Here is a 15,741-nt window from a genome sequence, read left to right as displayed (position 1 = left end):
CCTTCCCATTGTGTTGATTCCTTACCGGGTCCAATTCAACAGTCAGGAGCAAATCTTCCCCAAATGGCTACATACCAAGTTTGATCATGTGTTTGAACTGATTCCCATGTGCATACTTTCCAACAAGAGGCCACAACATAGTTAATGCACAGTAGGACTCCAAGTTGATTTTCCCCTTCCCAACCAAGGGTACCAAGGCCAATTAAAACATCCCAATGACAATAATGGAGTACAAACCAGGTTTTCAACATAGGACATTCCAATTAGAGTTTTGATCTTAATTGGAAGATAGCAGAAGATTCAGGAAATGTCCAAAATGTGATCTGAGAGACGTGGGAGAAACTTCATCACATAATTTAATTTTCACAATGATTCCATTTTAACAAAATGAACTTTTACGGGTACATTGCCGCAGTATCAAAGATGAAGCGATTAACTTGCTGCAAGTATTTTGGTTTGAGGTAGTCCTTCAGTTCACTCTTAGTTACCCATACATAGTCTCCTTTCCTTCTTGCCTCCAGGTCTCCATTCACCAGCCAGGCTTTAAAGAAAAACACTTTGGCCCCCACGTTGTCGGAAGTCCTCATGGCCTTAGGATACTTGTATTTATAGAAACCAGCTGGAGCATTGCCCAGAAAAGCAGTTTGCAATTCATTTCCTATAAAATTTAAAAGGTGGGGAAAAAATAATTAAAAAGCGACATTCCAAAAAGCGACCATTATTGTGAAAAAGCAAATATAAATATATCAGGAATAAATATAATTAAAGGAGAAAAGACATTTGGGGCGGGATTCTCCCCTACCCGGCGTGACAGGGGGTCCCGGCGTAGGGGAGTGGCACCAACCACTCCGGGGTCGGGCCTCCCCAAAGGTGAGGAATTCTCCGCACCTTTGGGGGCTAGCCCCGCGCCGGAGCGGTTGGCACCAGAAGACTGGCGCAAAGAACCGGCACCAGCGGCAGCGGGGCTGGCCGAAAGGCTTTCGCCGGTCGACGCATGCGCCGGTGGTGACGTCAGCGGCCAACTGCCGCTGACGTCACCACCGGCGCATGCACAATGTGGGTTTCTCTTCCGCTTCCGCCATGGCGGAGGCCGTGGCGGCCGCGGAGGAGAAAGAGTGCACCCAGGGCACTGGCCCGGAGTGTGCGCGGGGGGCCCCGATGGCAGGCCTGGCCACCGTGGGGGCACCCCCCGGGGTGCGATTGCCCCGCGCCCCCCCAGGACCCCGGGGGCCCCGATGCGCCGCCGATCCCGCCGCCACCAGAGGTGGCTCAAACCTCGGCGGCGGGAGAGGCCTCCCAGCGGCGGGTCTTCGGCCCATCGTGGGCCGGAGAATCGCCGCTGGGGCCTTGCCGATCGGAGTGGCGTGATTCCTGCCGCCGCCACTTCCCGGGTGGGGGAGAATCTCTGCCACGGCGGGGGCCGGATGTTCAGCGGCCCCAGGCGATTCTCCGACCCTGCTGGGGGTTGGAGAATTTCGCCCATGATTAGCAAAGGAAACAGAAGCGACATGCCAATCCCTTTTTAAACAAAATAAAAACAGCGAGTTGTTGTGAATACACTGCTCGAGTGGATGGCAGAAGCAGATTCAACAGTAACTTTCAAAAGAAAATCGGATAAATGTTGGAGGAGTAAAAATAAATTACAGGGCTTTGGGGGAGGGATCCGGGAATAGGATTAATTGGATAGCTCTGCTAAAGCGTTGGCCCAGGCACGGTGGACTGCATGGCCTCTTTCTGTGCTGTCTCATACTGTGATTCTAATTGAACAGAATATTTCCGATAAAAAACTACTACAAAAGCTGCTACCAGATAGTGCAGACAGGGCGCGCTCTGCAGTCTGCCTCATGGTTTCTCCTGGTTTCCATTCACTCTGTGGCAGCAACCAGATATCCTCATCTCCCACTTTTTCTTTCACCAGTAATGTCAGCTTCTCGTCCAATCGCCTGTTCAATGTCGACCTATCGTCCTTCTTGTCAGCTTCTAAGAGAGAGTCGCAGAAAATCACATTTTGAATAATTGTCCAGACGACCACCGACGCAGTTTCAGAAACAATTCAGCAACTTCATCTCTGTATTTGTTTTCTAATCGAGGAATGGTGCATTTGCATTAAATAAATCACAAATAGTTTAATTTTCCTCCTGAGAACTGATATTCTTTTATCATTATTGAACTTCCAAGTCCATCATTTAAAACTAAACATCAAGTTTTTCCACTTCAGCGAGGAGGTTTATTTTACCAAACACTGTTGGAAAATGAATGCTTCTCCTCCTCCAATTTTTGCCCATTCTTTCAGAGGGTGCTGGCTGTCGCTGAGGTATTTTCACAAGCACTGGAAACCCTCCATTCCTTTGCCCAAGTGGTTATTCTTTCTGTAAATATCTAACCAATGAGTGTCAAGATAAGTCAATTGTTGAGTACATTGCAGTAAAGTCTAATCTGCCAACATCCACTTGTGTACGACTGTGGATCAGGAGCGGGATCCCACGGAATCACTTTCTCTCTCTTGACTTAGGGACACAGACGTCAAATAGTTAACTTAGCTCAAGGGGCTGACATAACTGGAACTTTTCTGGTCTCTATGGCTCAGTTCCAAACTGAAGTTTTTATGCTCACTGAGCTCTTGGGGAACTCACAATATTCAGTTTTTAAAAGATGCATCAATGAGACACAGCGGAGCCTTGTTTTCCTGTCTGCTGCCCTTCTTCTGCTCCTGGTATGCTGTCGTATGCTCTTCCACCTCCTATCGTTTTGTTCAGAATTCCACCATAAACCTCAAGGTTTGCTTCTTGCATAAATTCCAACAATCAAACTATTGGGAAAGTGCAAGCTAATACACTGAGGACGAAAACTGTGAAAGGATGGGACTCTATTTACAGATGTAACAGACATTTTAGATTTTCAATAATTATTAGAAAGGCTGCTTTTGAAGCTGTACATAAGATCGGAACCCTTTGAGTGTCCCTGCCGTCACTGTTCTCTCTAATAAATGAAACCCTTGCTTCAATGTATTATTCACAACATTTGAATGAAAAAATAAAATTAGAAGCCTTTGTGGCTGTCACAGGCAGTTTTAAAAGCCAAATAGGTCTTTACAATTTGTCCACTGAGTTTACAAATACACAATGATGGACAGTACAATTCTCGCGAACAGATTCCACCACGCTGACAACAGAGGCTGGTTGAAAACAAAACTTCAACCCCGTGTTTCAGAAAGGCCTTTTAAAAAGCTTTTAATACAGGAGGCACGGTGTAGAGTGGTTGGCACTGCTACCTCACAGCGCCAGGGATCAAGGTTCGATTTCGGCCTCGGGTGACTGTCTGTGTGGAGTTTGCATTTTCTCCCAGTGTCTGCGTGGTCTTCCTCCGGGTGCTCCGGTTTCCTCCCACAGTCCAAAGATGTGCAAGTTAGGTGGATTGGCCAATCGAATTGCCCCTTAGTGTCCAAAGGTATGCAGGTTAGGTGGGGTTACGAGGATAGGGCGGGGAGTGGGCCTAGGTAGAGTGCCCTTTTAGAGGGACGGTGCAGATTTGATGGGTCAAATGGCCTCCTTCTGCTCCGTGGGGATTCCGTGATTTCTATGATGTGTAACCGGGCAGCACGGTAGCATTGTGGATAGCACAATTGCTTCACAGCTCCAGGGTCCCAGGTTCGATTCCGGCTTGGGTCACTGTCTGTGCGGAGTCTGCACATCCTCCCCGTGTGTGCGTGGGTTTCCTCTGGGTGCTCCGGTTTCCTCCCACAGTCCAAAGATGTGCAGGTTAGGTGGATTGGCCATGCTAAGTTGCCCTTAGTGATCAAAATTGCCCTTAGTGTTGGGTGGGGTTACTGGGTTATGGGGATGGGGTGGAGGTGTTGACCTTGGGTAGGGTACTCTTTCCAAGAGCCGGTGCAGACTCGATGGGCCGAATGGCCTCCTTCTGCACTGTAAATTCTATGAACTTGACCAGAAACCGAGTGCTGAGACATATACAAATACCGAATGCTGAAAGTTCCTTCAATTCAAAACTGCATTCCAGCAGGAATTTTATGGTGAAATTCAACAATATTGCAGCCTTCTCCCCAAGGCAATAAATGTTAAAGATCAGTGAGACTGCAATTTAAAGTTTGCCATACTCAGCAAGATGCGAATGTACATCAGGAGTCTTATTCAACTGCATTCTCTAATACAAGCAGGCTGCCTGACAATCTTTTACGTTTAATTACGGAAACATGGCAAAGGTTCACGGCCTTGCTGCAGCACACGATACAGCAGCCAAGTAGCACCGCGGGCCACATTAATTTATTCCAGGAAAATCACAAGGGTTAAAATTGCAATGGAGACAAGCGAGTTTGGTGCTACAAAACGGCCCATCAAAATGGCAATTCCTGGAGATGAAATCAATTTGTGATGACAAATGAATACACAGATTATTCTAATTAACTAATTAATTAAGAAATGTCTAAACGTCCAAACCCTTCCAACATGTGAATGTTGAAAAGTCCAAGAATAAATTCCGATTTACTAGATGTTTTCTATCATCCCTCACATTCCGCCCCGACCATCCAAGGGTGAAAAGAGCAGACACGGAGAGGAATGAACAAAAAGTGATTGGATGACACCAAGCTCAAGTTGTAAAAGTCAGGATTATATGGAGGACGGAAAGACTAGAGGGAAGAGTACTTACTACAGGTTTGAAGGCTCTGGAAAAATGAGTTGAAGTAAGAAATGGGTGATCATGTAACAATCAGGAAAAAAAAAACTGTAGCATCTGATTCAAATGCAATTCATTTTCAAAGAAAAACATTGGATGGAATATGCTGCATCCCTGGCAGGAAATGTGGTGTGCAATGAGCACAAAGCGCTCGGAGCACTTTCGGATTGAATACTGATGAACAGAAAAAGACACTTACCTTGTTCTCTATCAGCAGCTCTAAACTGTCGGAGTTTCTGTTCCCACATGTCTTCCAGATCTTGGGCAGTCACAATGTCTTGGCCAACATCCTCTTCCTCCTCCGAATCATAATCCTCTGCCTGCCTCCAACGAATTTTTTCCTCATCTTCAAAGACTTGGAGCTCGTGATCAGAGTAGAGGCTTTTCTCCAGCTCTACCTACAAAACATTAAGGGAAGTCACCGGTATTTCAGGAACTCAGCCGGGGCTGAACATTAAGACTTTTCTAAAACGTGGCACACACGTTTCACAACAAGCAGGATAAAACTTAGACATAGTTAGAATGATTCAGGGCGCACTCACGGCATTTGGACCTGAAAAAAAATGTTTGTCATCAACATCACTACAAAGCTAGTGATCTTCCTAGTTCAAATGTTAAGAGTAGGACTCATGCTGCTACAACTTGGGAGTCAAAATTTACGTTACCTGCCCTTGGTAATTTAATCAGTCATTTTTTAAAAATCCTGTTTTCTCTATTTCTGTTGAGACTGAATCAATGGTGGTCCTCTCGTACCTCATCTGTGCAGTCATTCTTCAAGTGTGCATCTAGTCATGCAATGTCAGAAAGCTTTTTGACTGTGGAAGCCATCACGGCCAAGTTTGATATTTTCCGCTTATAGGCACTTTCACTATTAATTATAATATGACAAAGACCAATATCATACAATTAGGATTCCTAACCACCCCCCCTCCCAAAACTCTCTCTGGTTCATGGGTACTGAGGCCAATAACAGCACCACCGTACAGCAAATCATTCAATACAAAGATGAAACCTGATAGGCAGGTAGTATTGTACCACACCGGGAATAACGTTTTAAAAAACAAGTATACTTTGCCCTCACGGTGACGATTCAGTATAAGACAAGCAAACAATTTTTCTATTCTGTTGGTGATGTGGTGGTTATTTAACTCCACACTAGAGGTTGGTATTCAGGGCCATGAATAATTTTCACAAAAGGGTAAACTGTACTAGCACAGGTAAACTAATTATTATTGTCGATGCTTAAACTGTATCCGCCAGGGATTTATACCTTTCCCATACTGACTGAGGTTATTCATGAAGGCTTCGCCTTCTCAACCTTGCGAATCACAGAATAATACAGCACAGAAGAACCCTTTCAGTCCATCGAATCTGCACTGACGCATGAAAAACACCTGACCTGCCTACCTAATACCATTTACCAGCAGTTGGCCCATAGCCTTGAATGTTAAGACGTGCCAAGTGCTTATCCAGGTACTTTTCAAGGATGTGAGGCAACCTGCCTCTACCATTCCCCCAAGCAGTACTTTCCAGACCGTCACCACCCTCTGAGTAAAAAAGCTTATCCTTAAATCCTCCTAAATCTCCTGCCCCTGATGTTGAATTTGTGCCCCCTTGTAACTGACACTTCAACGATGCGGAACAGCGGCTCCCTGTCCATCCTCCTCATAATCTTGTACAGCTCGATCAGATTGCCCCTCAATCTGCTCTGCTCCAATGAAAACAACCCAAGCCTTTCTACCCTCTCTTCATAACTTAAATGTTCTATCCAAACCAACATCCTGGTGAATTGCCTCAGCACCCCCTCTAGTGCAATTACATCAATCCTGTAACTTGGCAACCAGAATTGCACACAGTACTCTGGCTGTGGCCTCAACACAGTTCTATACAACACCAACATGACCTCCCTGCTTTTGTAATCTATGCCTCGACTGATAAAGGCAAGTGTCCCATATGCCTTTTTCACCAGCCTATTAACCTGCTCTTCTGCCTTCAGAGATCTATGGACAAACACACCAAGGCCCCTTTGTTCCTCGGAACTTCCCAGTGTCATGCCATTCATTGAATACTTCCTTGTCACATTCCTCCTCCCAATGTGTATCACCTCACTTCTAAGGGTTAAATTCCATCAGACACTTTTCTGTCCATGACTATCCTGTCTATATCTTCCAGTAACCCAAGACACTCAACCTTAACCATCCGGCCATCTCTGTGTCATCTGTAAACTTATTTATCCTATCCCCAACATAGTCATCCATGTCATTTAGATAAATGGCAAACATTAGGGGACCCAGCACAGATCTCTGTGGTACGCCACTGGACACTGGCTTCCAGTCACTAAAGCAGTTGTCAGTCATCACCCTGTCTCCTACAGCTAAGCCAATTTTGAATCCACCTTATCAAGTTACCCTGTTTCCCATGTGCATTTGCCTTCTTTATAAGTCTCCCGTGTGGGACCTGGCCGAAGGCTTTGTTGAAATCCATGTAAACTACATCTACTGAACTACCCTCATCTACACACCTGGTCATATGCTCAAAAAATTAAATCAGATTTGTTGGGCATGCCATGACCTCCCTCTCACAAAGCCATACTGACTTTTCCTGATCAAACCTTGCCTCTCCAAGTGGAGATAGATTCTCGCCTTCGGAATTTTCTCCAATAGTTTCCCAATTCTGGACGTGAGATTCACTCATCTGTGGTTCCTTGGCTTATGTCTACAACCTTTCTTAAATATGGTGGCACAGTAGCACAGTGGTTAGCACTGTTGCTACACAGAGCCACGGTTCCAGGTTCGATTCCCGGCTTGGGTCACTGTCTGTGCGGAGTCTGCACGTTCTCCACATGTCTGCGTGGGTTTCCTCCAGGTGCTCCGATTTCCTCCGAGTCCCGAAAGACGTGCTGTTAGATGAATTGGATATTCTGAATTCTCCCTCAGTGTACCCGAACAGGCACCTGAGTGTGGCGACGAGGGGATTTTCAGTGACTTCATTGTAGTGTTAATGTAAGCCTACTTGTGACAATAATAAAGATTATTATTATTAGTGGGACCACATTAGCTGTTCTCCAGTCCTCTGGCACCTCCACCGAAGCCAGAGAGCAATTAAAAATTTGGGTCACAGTCCCTGCAATCTCCTGCTTCGTTTCCCACAGCATCCTGGGACACAACTCATCCGGACCCGGAGATTTGTCCACTTTTAAGCCTACCAACACCTCCAATACCTTGACACTTCCCAAGATAATTTACTCAAGGACCTCAGAGTCTCTCTCCCCGAGTTCTATATCTACCTCCTCATTTTCTTGGATGAAGACAGAAATGAAGTATTTGTTCAACACCCGACCAATATCATCTGGCTGCACCCACAGATTCCCCCATTGGTTCCTCGTCTGAGGTATGGTGATCCTCAAGTTAAATCCCCACCAGTCAGCTCTCCCCCTCAAAAGGGAATGTGTCATCTGGGACTATGGTGACTTTACTTACTTTATACCCTTGTGAACAAATTATATTGTTACAAAGAAGTATTCCACAGTCACGTTATCAATACATATTGAAAATAATATGTCCCTCAACCAACGTCACAAAAACAGATCTGCTCATAATCACAGTGCTCAACACAATAGAACATAGAATTTACAGTGCAGAAGGAGCCCATTCAGCCCATCGAGTCTGCCCCTGGAAAGAGCACCCCACTTATGCTCCACACCTACACCCTATCCCTGTAAACCCACCTAACCTTTTTGGACACTAAGAGCAATTTAGCATGGCCAATCCACCTAACCTGCACATCTTTGGACTGTGGGAGGAAACTTGAGCACCTGGCGGACACCCACGCAGACACGGGGAGAATGTTATCCAGTTCTTGAAAGTGCAAAATAAATAATGCCCATGACTTGTAGAACCCCTCCGAGCTTCCCCTCAGTTCAAATTTAACCTTCTCAAGGGTCAAGTATTCCAACAGGTCCCCCGGCCATGCCAGGGCATAGGGTGGAGAGGCTGCTCTCCATCTCAGCAGGATCCACCTTCGGGCGATCTACGAGGCGAAGGCTACGATATCTGCCTCCGCACCCGTTTCCAACCCTGGCTGGTGCGACACCCCGAATAGGGCCTCCCGGTGACCCGGGTCCAGTTTCACGTGCACCACCTTCGAAATTACCCTAAAAACCTCCTTCCAGTACTCCTCTCGCTTTGGACAGGACCCCCCCCCCCCCCCCCCCCCCCCCCGCAGCGCTCACACACATCTTCTACTGCTTCAAAGAATCGGCTCATCCTCGCCCTCGTGAGGTGTGCTCTGTATACCACCGTCAGCTGTATCAGCCCCAATCTCGCACATGAGGTGGAGACATTTACTCTCCGGAGCACCTCACTCCAGATCACCTCCTCTATAACCTCTCCCACTCTTCCTCCCACTTTGCTCTGATCCCTTCCAGTGGTGCCTTATCCTCTTCCAAAATAGCTCCGTACACCGCTGACACTACCCACTTCTCCAGTCCCCTTGTCATCAGCACCTCCTCCAGCAATGTGGAGGCCGGTTCCTCCAGGAAGCTCTGTATCTCCTTCCTGGCAAAATCCTGAACCTGCATGTATCTGAACATTTGTCCCTGCTCCAGCCCATACTTTTCTTCCAGCTCCCTCAATCCTGCAAACCGACCCCGAAGAAACAAATCTTTTAGCGTCTTAATCCCCTTCTCTTCCCATTTCCAAAAACTTCCATCCCACTTCTCTGGCTCAAATCTGTGGTCCCCCCGAATCGGCATTTCCCTTGACCCTGCCCCCAACCCAAAGTGTTGGTGAAACTGCCTCCAGATTTTCAATGAAGCTATTACTACCGGACTCCCTGAGTATTTCCCCGGAGCTATCGGGAGCGGCACTGTTGCTAGTGCTTTCAGTCCCGATCCCCTGCACAAACTCTCCTCCATTCTGACCCACTGGGAATCAACGCCTCTGACCCAGATCCGCACCTTCTCCACATTCGCCGCCCAGTAGTAGTACATCAGGCTCTGGAGACCCAAACCCCCTGCCTGCCTTCCCCTCTGTAGCAGCACCTTCCTCACTCTGGCCACCTTCCCTCCCCATATGAACGAGGTAATCCTTCCCTCAATCTCCCTGAAAAAAGACTTTGGGAGGAAATTCGGTAGGCATTGAAAAATAAACAGAAATCGCGGCAACACATTCATTTTAACCGCCTGTACCCAACCCGCCAGTGACAGAGGGAGACCATCCCACCTTACCAGATCGGCTTTCACTCTCCCCACCAAACTAGTGATGTTGTACCTGCGAAGCCTCCCCCACTCCCGGGCAACCTGCACCCCCAGATACCTAAAGTGAGTCCCTGCCCTACGGAATGGCAGCCCCCGCACCCGAGACATCACAAAATACTCACTCTTGTCCAGGTTCAGCTTGTACCGCGAGAAAGACCCAAATACTCGCAGTAGCTCCAATATTCCTCCTATCAACGCACTCGGTTCTGACACATACAGCAGCAAGTCATCGGCATATAAGAACACCCTATGCTCTACCACCCCCCCCCGCACTATTCCTTTTCATGCTTCCGAACTTCTTAATGCGATGGCCAACGGCTCAATTGCAAGTGCAAACAGCAGGGGGGGACATCGGACATCCCTGCCTCGTCCCACGGTAGAGTGAAAAGTATCTCGAGCTGAAATTGTTTGTGCAGACACTTGCCTTCGGTTCCTTATATAATAGCTTTACCCAGTTCACAAATCTTGGTCCAATCCCAAACCGCTCCAGAACTGCCATCAGGTACCCCCATTCTACCCGGTCAAACACCTTCTCGGAGTTCAATGCCACAACCACCTCTGTTTCCTTCCCTTCCGCCGGTGCCATAACGACGTTCAAAACCCTCATAATGTTCAAAAACAGCTGCCTCCCTTTCACAAACCCCGTCTGATCCTCATCTATCACCTTTGGGAGGCACTCCTCCAGCCTACCCGCCAGTACCTTCCCCAATACTTTTGCGTCCACATTCAGAAGTGATATGGGCCTATACGACCCACACTCCGTCGTATCCTTATCTTTTTTTAGCAACAGTGAAATTGATGCCTGCCCCAAGGTTTGTGGTAACACCCCCTTCCCTATCGCCTCTTCAAACATCCCCACCATCAGGGGTGCCAACTTATCCTTGAATTTTTTTATAATATTCCACCGGAAACCCATCCGGCCCTGCTACCTTCCCTGACTGCATCCTCCCAATCGCATCCTTTATCTCCTGCTCCACTATTGCTCCTTCTAAAGGAGCCCTGTCCCTCTCCCCTAAACTCAGGTACTCCAACCCATCGAGAAATGCCTGCATCTCACGGTCTCCCCTGGGTGGCTCTGACCTGTACAACCTCTCATAAAACTCCTCAAAAACCTTGTTAATCAGCTCCGGAGCTGATCCCTCACCTGAAGAATTTCCCTTGCCGCTGCCTCCCTCTGGAGCTGACCTGCTTACACCTTATCGCCATGTTCATAAACTGCACCCCTTGCTCGTCTCAGTTGGCGCACCGCCTTCCTGGTGGACAGTCGGTCAAAGCTCGCCTGTAGTCCCTTCCTCTTTTCCAGCTTTGCTGGGTCCCCTTCTTCTGCATAACCCCTATCTACTTCCAATATCTCATCTAATACCCTCTGCCGCTCCAACCTCTCCTCTTTGTCCACCCTGGCCTTAAATTAAATTACTTCACCCCTCACCAGCGCCTTTAGAGCCTCCCAGACAACTGTCTTCGACACCTCACCCGTACAGTTGAAACCTACATATTCCTTAATTACCGTTTCAATTTTCTCACAGAACACTTGGTTCCCCAAAAGCCCCACATCCAGTTTCCACCCCGGCCTCTGCACTACCCCCTTCTCCAGTGCCATATCCACCCAATGCGGAGCATGATCTGACAGTGCAATTGCAGAGTATTCCGACCCCTTGACCCCAGCCAGCAACGCCTTTCCCACAACAAAAAAGTCGATCCGCGATATACCTTATGGACTGCTGAGAAAAACGAGGTCCCAAGTGATTTATACCCAACTACGTTCTTTTGAAGTAAGTCACTGGTGTATAATATAAAATATGAATGTGTGCACAGCAATCTACCACAAAAAGCACCGAGGAGAACTTTTTTGTCATTCAAAGGACTGCCGTGGGATCTTTTACAACTACCTGAGAGGACATAAGGTTTAACATTTAATCTGAAAGAGGACACCTCGATTGCACGGCTGGAATGCTTGCCCAGATTATTCCTCAAATTATTAGCATAAATTCTTACACAGGATGTGTGGCCAGGATTTTTTGCCCTTGTCTAATTGCCCTGGAGAAGTTAGCGGTGAACCACATTCTTGAAAAAAAGACTTGTATCTCTATCATGCTTTGCATGACCCACCAGATGTCTCAGCCAATTAAGTTCTCTTTGAAGTACTTTGCAGAGTGGAAATTGTGGCAGCTAATCGACATATAGTGAATTCCTGTAAACAGCAAAGCAATATTGACCAGGTGACATTTGGCTGACATAAAAATATTGATCAGGACCCCAAGGATAACTCCCCATTGTTTTAGTAATTCATACAATTTGGGTGTCATTGGTTAGACTGGGATTTATTGCCCATCCCTAATCACCCTTGAGAAGGTGGTGGCGAGCTGCCTTCTTGAACCCCTGCAGTCCCGGTGTAGGTACACCAATGATGCTGTTAGGGAGGAAGTTCCAGGATTTTGACCCGCTGACAGTGAACATAGAACATAGAACAGTACAGCACAGAACAGGCCCTTCGGCCCTCGATGTTGTGCCGAGCAATGATCACCTTACTGAAGCCAACGTATCCACCCTATACCAGTAACCCCCCCCCCCAATTAACCTTTTTTTTTTAGGACACTAAGGGCAATTTAGCATGGCCAATCCACCTAACCCGCACATCTTTGGACTGTGGGAGGAAACCGGAGCACCCGGGGGAAACCCACGCACACATGGGGAGGACGTGCAGACTCCGCACATATCGGTGATTTCCAAGTCAGGATAGTGAGTGACTCGGGAGGAGAATTTGCAAGCAGGGATGTGCCCATGTGTCTACTGTGCTTGTCCTTCTAGATTTCAATTTATTGTCACGTGATAAGTATTATTTTGCGTACAGTCCAGGCAGATCGTACCATACATGAAAAACATAAGACTTACGATAAATACAGTGTAAATACATGGACATAGACATCGGGTGAAGCATACAGAGTATAGTGTCACAACAGTAGATAAGATGCGTAGAGAGATCAGTTCAGTCTACAAGAGGATAATTCAGGAGTCTGGTAGCGATCGTAGGTTTGGAAGGTGCTGGCTAAGGCGAGTTCCTGCAGAGCATCGTGTAGATGATACACACTGCTGTCACTGTGCATTAGTGCTGGAGGGAATGCATTTTTGTGGATGGGGTGCTATTCAAGCAGGCTGTTTTGTCCTGGATGGTGTCAAGCTTCTGGAATGTTGTGGAGCTGTACTCATCCAGACAAGTGGAAAGTATTCTATCACACGCCTGACTTGTGCCTTGGTAGACAGGTTTTTGGGAATTAGGCGGTGAGTTACCCGGTGCAGAATTCCTAGCCTGACCTCATCTCGTAGCTGCAGTGTTTATAAAGCTGGTCCGGTTCAGTTTCGGGTCAAATGATAACCCCCAGAACGTTGATAGTGGGGGATTCAACGATGGTAATGATATTGAAGTCAAGAGGTGATAGTTAGATTCTCTCTTGTCATTGCCTGGCATGGATTATACTGCTCCTCTGCAAACTAGTGCCACAGGAACATTTACATGAGTTTAGTGTCCCATCTGAGCACAGCACTCCTTCGGGACTGCACCAGAGTGGGAATTGAACTCACAACCTGTTGACATTTGAAAGATGCGCAGGTTAGGTGGATTGGTCAGGATAAATTGCCCTATGTGATGGGGTTACAGGGCAGATCTAGGTAAGGTGGTCTTTTGAAGTGTCGCCGCAGACTTGATGCATCAAATGGCCTCTTTCTGCACTGTAGATTCTGGGTGGGATTTTGTGATCCTGAGGCTAAGTGTTGACGACGTTGGAAACGCCATCGCATTTCTCGGCGGCGTCAACACAGCCTCAGGAACAGCAATTCTGGCCCCTATATGGGGCCAGCACAGCACTGGAGCGGCCCACGCTGCTCCAGCTGCTGATCCTCGCGTGACCTGGGCGCCTCAGGGTCGGTGCATACGCAGTGGCACCGGCGTCAATGCGCGCATGCGCAGTGGCTCCCTTCTCCGCGCCGGCCCTGATGCAACATAGAACATACAGTGCAGAAGGAGGCCATTTGGTCCATCGCGTCTGCACTGACCCACATTAAGCCCTCACTTCCACCCTATCACCTTAAACCAATAACGCCTCCTACCTTTTTTTGGACACGAAGGGCAATTCAGCATAGCCAATCCACCTAATCTGCACGTCCTTGAACTGAGAGGAAACTGGAGCACCCGGAGGAAACCCACGCAGACACGGGGAGAACATGCAGACTCCTCACAGACAGTGACGCAGCGGGGAATCAAACCTGGGACCTTGGCGCTGTAAAGACACAGTGCTATCCACTTGTGCTTCCCTAACGTGATGTAGGGCTACAGCGGCCGGCGCGGAAGGAGGCCCCCAGCCAGAGAGGCCGGTCCGCCTATCGCAGGCCAGGCCACATCGGAGCACCCCCATCCTCCTGGGGGTCGGGTCAGGTTGGATCCCCCCCACAGGCCACCCCGGACCCTTCCACGCAGAGGTCCGACCGGCTGAGAGCAGGTGTGAATGGCGCCAGCAGGACTCCGGGATTTTTTACGACGGCCGCTCAGCCTATCCTGGGCCGAGAATCAGAGGGGGGGTCGGGCGCGTAGAGCGCCCCCGACCAGCGACTCGCCAACCACGCCGGCTCTGCGGATTCACACCGGTCGCGGGGATTCTCCGGCCCAGCCCCGATCCCGCCTCCTATGTAATATGTACATGACTCAGAAGCGAGCACTACCAACTGAGGCACGACTGACCCCAAATGGTAAATCACAAATGTACTCATGGAAAGTCTGTCTCAAATAAAAGCAAATTATTGTGGATGCTGGAATCTGAAACAGAAAATACTGGGCAATTTCAGCAGGTCTGGAGAGAAAAGGGAGCTAACGTTTCGGACAGAACGTAGAACATACATAGCAGGCCATTCGCCCCATCGAGTCTGCACTTAAGCCCTCACTTCGATCCTATCCCTGTAACCCAACAACCCTCCTAATCTTTTTGGTCACTAAGGGCAATTTATCATGGTCAATCCACCTAGCCTGCACGTCTTTGGACCAAAGCCAGATGACTCTGGATGATTCTTTAACTCAGATCTGCTGACATTCTCCAAAGTTTGCCTTGTGCTAACTTTCAATGGGCAAAGATACAGGTAACTAAATATTTGAGGGTGCAACCTCTGCAGCCCCTGATCTAAGGATGGAATATTTGAATGCCTGCTCCGCCAGCTTGAGTGAGGAGCTCGCGCGCACCCCGCATGCGCGTCCCTGTGCACTGCGTGCGCGCTCCCCCACCTGTTCCAGCAGCTGCGCGAACGCGCTTTCCATCGGGTTCTTCTCCCGGGACAGGATGGCCGCACGCTGCAGGCACACCGCGCCGCAACGTTGCCAACCCGGCAGCCTCGGGGTCTGACCTGGATCGCCCGCCACCCTCGCCGCGGAATGGAGCTCCGAGCCTGGCCGCACCGTCCCCTGCCGGCCGCCAGCCCCCAAAGCCCGGCCGCCGAGCGCGGGAAGGCGGCGCAACGCCGCCGCCGCCATCTTGCACTGGGCGCCGCCACCAAAGGTGGGCGGGGAGGGAGAACCAAGTGCAGGCACCGGCACCGCCGCAATCAACACCTGCCGCAGTGCCATCATCATCTCACACAGGCACAAACTCTAAATAATTACCACTGGGCAACCTCAGCACGGAATACCTGAGAACTGTGGCATAATCCATTGGCAATTCTTATCGCGTCCCCTAAAAATAAATAGTAAAGTCGAACCCTGGTCCTGGACGGTACCAAAATATGGGGGGGGATGATTGTTTGCGCTCACGTCA

General features: G+C 48.6%; 1 protein-coding gene across 2 annotated transcripts; it reads right to left on the bottom strand.

Annotated features, from left to right (window-relative positions):
• Positions 1 to 338: 338 nt before the first annotated feature.
• Positions 339 to 15,475, bottom strand: mrpl46 (mitochondrial ribosomal protein L46). Of its 2 annotated transcripts, none has more exons than XM_038812916.1 (4): positions 15,216 to 15,475; positions 4,892 to 5,090; positions 1,804 to 1,980; positions 339 to 658 (listed from the first exon to the last, which is right to left on the bottom strand). In XM_038812916.1, exons 1-4 carry the CDS (start codon positions 15,459 to 15,461, stop codon positions 396 to 398), a joined length of 885 nt encoding a protein of 294 aa, XP_038668844.1. In that variant the 5' UTR covers positions 15,462 to 15,475; the 3' UTR covers positions 339 to 395. The 2 variants fall into 2 exon arrangements, with proteins under 2 accessions (XP_038668844.1, XP_038668845.1); XM_038812917.1 differs by having other exon boundaries at positions 1,807 to 1,980.
• Positions 15,476 to 15,741: the final 266 nt, after the last annotated feature.

Source organism: Scyliorhinus canicula, chromosome 12 (genome assembly GCF_902713615.1).
Source record: "Scyliorhinus canicula chromosome 12, sScyCan1.1, whole genome shotgun sequence".
Classification (NCBI taxonomy): Eukaryota; Metazoa; Chordata; class Chondrichthyes; order Carcharhiniformes; family Scyliorhinidae; genus Scyliorhinus; species Scyliorhinus canicula.
Note: the sequence above shows the minus strand (reverse complement) of the source record. Positions and strands in the feature narration are given on the sequence as shown.